This window comes from Crassostrea angulata, chromosome 6, assembly GCF_025612915.1.
Source record: "Crassostrea angulata isolate pt1a10 chromosome 6, ASM2561291v2, whole genome shotgun sequence".
NCBI lineage: Eukaryota > Metazoa > Mollusca > Bivalvia > Ostreida > Ostreidae > Magallana > Magallana angulata.
The window spans coordinates 38357820-38363837 of NC_069116.1; the positions used below are offsets into that span (position 1 = coordinate 38357820).

The 6018-nt window shown below is 34.5% G+C and overlaps 1 protein-coding gene across 1 annotated transcript; it reads left to right on the plus strand.

The window, feature by feature from the left end:
• Window positions 1-691: 691 nt before the first annotated feature.
• On the plus strand, window positions 692-1274 carry LOC128187487 (C-C chemokine receptor type 7-like). The gene is made up of 2 exons (XM_052857918.1): window positions 692-1144; window positions 1245-1274. Exons 1-2 carry the CDS (start codon window positions 692-694, stop codon window positions 1272-1274), a joined length of 483 nt encoding a protein of 160 aa, XP_052713878.1.
• Window positions 1275-6018: the final 4744 nt, after the last annotated feature.

A 6018-nucleotide genomic window follows, 5' to 3' on the forward strand; every position in this document is an offset into this window, starting at 1 on the left:
GCCTCAAAAAAATTTGAATGTGACATTTTTTTTCCAATTAATCTAGACTAGTGCATTTCAGTTTTCATTATAAAGATGCGCCTTGCATTTTATATTATAGAGAATCAGTTGCAGTCTTTAGACAATATGATAATATATTCCCCATGAGATATGGATGACGCTAATGGTTTGAAACTGGTCCAATATAATCTGGATTGATTTTTATTCATGCACCGAGAGGATAGAGCTCTATAAACACAGAGAGATCGGCATTGCAAGAATTTCTTCGTAACAGTTTACATTCCTTGAATCAACCTCTATGTACAACCTTTATGTACAGAACATGTGAATACAAAGTCATCCTTCACGACAGTCGAAACTAGGTTCCTGTGCAGTCCCCTAGGGGCACGGTTTGACAATTATTTATTGCTCATACGCGATCAGTCCACCTATATGCTCCGACCCGTTTTTTGTAGAAGCATTTCATACTTGATGCTTTGAAGATTGGGGGAATAAAGTCTCTCTATGATGCACATTGGTTGCAGTGTCATTAATGATGAATTATTATTATTCGTTTTTTAACAATGGGATACTTTCACCTTGAATTGTGTTTCTTGTGACTCTATTAAAGTTTTTTTTTAAGAACGTGCCTTAACATTTGGTGAATGTTCTGCACATTGTCTGGATTCAGAGCACCTGTTGTTCAGTAAGAATGATTTACACGCCATACAAGAACGGGAGTAGCAGCGTTGAGGACGAGGTTCACGAAGTGTTACGCAATCTGCATACGCTGGACGGTAAAAGGACAGTGATTTTGGTGATTCTAGTCCTGGTGATGTTTTTCCCGTTAGTCACTAACGGTATAGTCCTCACCACGTACGCTAGGTTCGGATGTCTTAGACGTACCCATGATAAACTTATCATTAATCTAGCCGTTCTGAACATCATCATAGTGCTCAGTGTACCGTTCTATGCCTCTTCACTCATTCTGCCGGAATATGTTCTGACCAAGAAGCATCTTTGTCTTCTGAACTTCACGGTGTTTCGTAGTGGGATACTGGCCTCGTTATTCGTGTTGTTGGGACTGGCATTAGAACGACTGATCTGTATAGTCAATCCCTGGAAATACCGCAAAGTCAACTCATGTCACGTGATAGCCTGGAACGTCTGCTCATTCTTGTTTGGGTACATTTATTTCTTACTCCCGTTTTTCGGGTGGAATAATTGGGATAAGTATGGAGTTTGCACGATTCATGTTTTCACAGATTCGTTCAGGATTGGTGCTGAAGTTTTAGTTCTATGTCTCCTCGTGGCAAACTCGTGCATTCATTTATACCTTTTTTACATTGCAAGAGGACAATCTAAAAGAATAGATAGCTTGATAAAAAGCGTTCAACTTCAACATACCAGTAACGGAAAGCGGGGATACCGGAAGCGGAAGGCCTTTGTGACGGTGTTTATGCTGGCTTTTATGTCCACCCTGTGTTGGCTACCTCATCTATTTGTTGTCTGTTTTGTTATATACTTTAAGATGGGATTCATCTTTCAGCAAGTTCTTACAGAGATTTCGTACGTTCCAGTTCTGCTGAATTCCGGTTTCAGCCCGGTTATATTCGGATATAGAAATCGCCACTTCCGCTCGGCCATTAAAAGTCTTCTCTGGCGTGTGAAACACGAATGTGTCTAACATTTTAAAGACAATGCATAAATCCCCTCCTCAAATAATGCATTGCATGTATGTAAGTCGTGAATTTAAAAAGAACAGTATTTATATTCTCTAATCATTTTTGTGAATATATATTTTATATTTCTTTTATTTTAACATGTATTTTTAAGTACTTTTACATGATTTACATCGGTATCAATAAAATGCTGTTAATTGTTAATACTTGTCGTGTTATAAGTTCATATGATGCCACTGCATCTCTTACTGCATAAACAATTTATCAAGTTAAAATAAGATAAAATCAGTAATCCATTTGCATATCATGGCCAATTTGTCTTAAAGCACGGTCCAGAGTCCGCGTCAGTTTTTCTTACCCGGCCTAATGGGAGAGGATCGTACATAGTGGTCGGGGTTTTCGTCAATAGACATGAATTTCTGGAATTAGAATTATAAAATATTTCTCTCTGACCGCTGTTTTTAACGTATGTTTTTGTTCATCCCTTATGTAAAATTTATACTATAAACTAATAAATACCAGTAATCATTTTCAAAACTGTTTAAATGAAGTTCGGACATTTGGCATGACACACAACGTATTTTCATTATAATACTTGTACTATCTGGATGTTCCCAGTTCACCGCTTTCTGGTTGTTGACAACTTTTGTGTAAAGTATTTGGTAATTTTTATGTACGCAGTCGTGTCAGCTGTCAAAACCGTACAAAAAGGTGGCGACCTTATTTTTCTACAAATGTATGTTTTGGGCAAAGAGAGTCTTCATCCAAATTACCGCATCTTAACACACCTTGAAAATGCAAATGAGTCTTCGGATTTAGTTTACAAGTAAAAAAAGGTAATTTAACATTTTAATTTGGGACACACTACCTTTACACACTGTAAACACTTTTTTGTACAATTTTTCATCCACGTTTGACAGCCATGATTATTTTAGAAAATCATCCCTTTCTTCCCAAGTCAAAGGTTTATGATCCGCACCTCTTAAATTCAGATATATGTTGTTCTAAAAGTCATTTTTCAGCATTATATGAATTATAGGCCTCTCTCTCTCTCTCTCTCTCTCTCTCTCTCTCTCTCTCTCTCTCTCTCTCTCTCTCTCTCTCTCTCTCTCTCTCATTCTCTCTCTCTCTCTCTCTTAACTACTAACATTTGGTGAATAAGTTACAAAACTTGAAATTCGAAATAAAAATTTCTTCCACGTAGCAAGTGTAAATCATCATGATGGACATTCAATTTGATGTCTAAAATTCATGGAATAAAAAAAGATCTACCTCGTAAATATTACGAATATCTCTGCTATATCTCGCATTTTGGCTTTATAACCCCAGACCAGCTGGTTTCTCGATAACTAAATTACATCAGATGAGAAATATTGTTCTCAAAATGTCTCCAAAGGTCTCTCAAAGTAGCTATCAAATACAAAGCTATGATAATAAATATTTGTTAGCATATCATTTAGCTTGATATATTTATCTGATCCATATTCATTCCTTCACAGCCGAATAACGATTATTTTGTTTCCTAATGCCAGATCTGATCTTTGCAATTGTTTTAGAGAGAGCATTCTCCGCAAATGTATGATGAGATTATCCGATCATTTTCATGAGAGAGAGAGAGAGAGAGAGAGAGAGAGAGAGAGAGAGAGAGAGAGAGAGAGAGAGAGAGAGTACTTTAATACATGTACAATCGAAATAACTGCTCTCTTTTGTGAAGAAAATAACTTTAAGTTCACTATATAAGTATATTTTTCTTTATTGTATTCATAAAACTATTATACAGATTTCGTGAATTAGAAATACTATTCGTATTAATCTTAAAAATGTATTGTATCCAAATAATATTTACACTAAAAACACTCCACCAATTACCAGTAAAATGAAACAATTCCTTGTTTTTGCTGGTTGTTTATTCAAAAATGTACGCGAAGGTAACGAACATTCAAAATATTTTGTGCATGCCAATCTTTGTATCTGGTTAACTGAGTAAAGTTTACCTACACCTGAAGCAAGTTTAAGAAGAACATGCATATGAAAACAGGAAAGCCTTTAATTATGTGCGGTTTAGCATTTCCTGTCATTAACTGATTCTTCTGCAATCCCCTAGTGGAGGGATGTTGGGTTAATGTCCTACCTAATCGGTGTCCACGTATACATACCCGGTATGGAACGCCAAATTAACATATATTGATATATTTACATTTTCCAGTGTCTTTGCCTGTGACAACATTACGTATCGATTTTGTACTATAGTCAAACTTCGTTATCTCGAACTAGATGGGACTGTTAAACAATTTCGAGATATCCGAGTATTCGAGATATCGAGGGTAAAATACTTAAAAAAAATAAGTGATTGGGACTTACAAATCACTTTGACATATCCATTGTATTCGAGATATCAGTGTTCGAGATATCGAAGTTCAATATATACTAGTACTTGAGGATTCGCGACGATGTGAGGATGCTTTTGTTGAAAGAGAAATGCAATGCATGTACTCAAGTTTTTCTTTTATTTTTCGAGTTTTTCTAGTTATCGGAAGGCTAACCTAACCAAATAGTCTTGAGAAGCAATCAAAAAGCGACAATTGGAATCGGAGAAATTTAAGGTGGCTCTATACACCACTTTTTGATGACGCAGTACGCAAAAAAGTAAATTTGGAAGAATGCAATTCCGGTACTGGCTGATTTAAACTGAGGCGAATTGTGTGGGGACTGCTCTTTTGAAAAATTTGGTAAATGAATAGATTGAATTTCATAATTGGAAAGTTCATTACTGACAAGTAATGTGGTATGTGACACCTTCACTTTGTGTCGTATTATTTATCGAAATAAACAATAAAATCAAGTATAATTTCTTAAATACTTATAGTTTCTTTCCCATAAGCGACGTATTACAGCGTAGCGCAGTTGGTTAGTGGGTTCACTACCTACCTGAAGGTCATGAGTTCGAATCCCGCTGAGGACGATAAAATTTTTAATTTTCAAAAATTTTCTAAAACGTATTTTTGGGTTGAATTCTGTTTAAGAAAATTCTAAACCGGTGAAAGTATTTCAATTATAATAAACTTTAATCCACATTAATGTCGACAAATATTCCTTACGATCTTAAGGGGATGGGAGGGTGGCTTTGAATTTCTCTCAGGTTGGAATACATAAATCCTATAAGTTAATTTTCCCCTTTATTTATTTGATTTAGTTTTGCATTAAAGCGAATTTATTCACTTATATAGGCCAATAATGAAATATCTATGTATTTATCATTCCAACATGATATTTAGGAAATTTTCTTCCACTCAGAAATGAAAAGTCCCAAAGGTGTTTGGGCCTTGGGACTTAGGAACAATAACTCTTACCTGAGGAACTTTCATTCCAAATAAAATTTAAAATATTTTTTGTGTTTATTTGCAATGATTTTCATTCAATTTTTTATGTCACATTTATTAAAATACATTTCCTTATAACATCAAGCAGCTTTTTCAGATGATTTGTGAACAGAGTAAGAAAATATGAACAATTATGTTTTAGGGAAATACTAAAAAAAAATTGCAATAATAACATTTTTGAATGTTAAGAAGTGTTATATTTTTTTTTATATGTCCGAAGGAAATATTTATCATATGACAAAAAAATTCTCTCAATTTGTTAGTAGTTAACTTTTTAAAAATTATTTTACAAAAACACGAAAAAACATTAAAAAATTCTTTAAAAATACTTATCGTATCCCTATCATCATTTTATTATTTGATAAGTATATGTTTTGTGGTCTTCTAATGAATATTGGAATAAACTGTGGGTGTATAGAGCCACCTTAAAACGGAAAGTTACCGTTGGTTTCTCTGCAAGGGTCCGTTATGACTAAATAATCCGATGGACGATTTCAAAAGATCATTAAACTCCGGAAAAGGACAGAAAAATAAATTATATTTTCATATAAAAACAGGAAGTTAAAGTAAACAACACAATGTAAGATTATTATATTTCATTATTATTTTTAAAGAAATACACAGCAAGTTATTTGTACGGTACCATGTTTGTATTTTACATTTATTATAGAATCGATATGTCCATTTTTGTGGTGAATCATGCGGGATATGAACGTGGCAGCATTGCATAAAAAAAATCGTCTCCTATGGGACTTCACGGGTTTTCTATCCGCTACACTGCTTGAAAGCAATGTAACGGATAGAAAACCCATTGGTTCCGACGATGTGTAGATTTCGACCAACCGATAAACGGGGCGTGTAGATTCCAGTCTGGCTGTTTGAGCTATAAATTAACGCAATTATATCTTATTGATCTAGTCTGTGACGAGTTTAGGCGAATAAAATTTCACTTAAAATCGATCTCTTCGTAAGCCTTG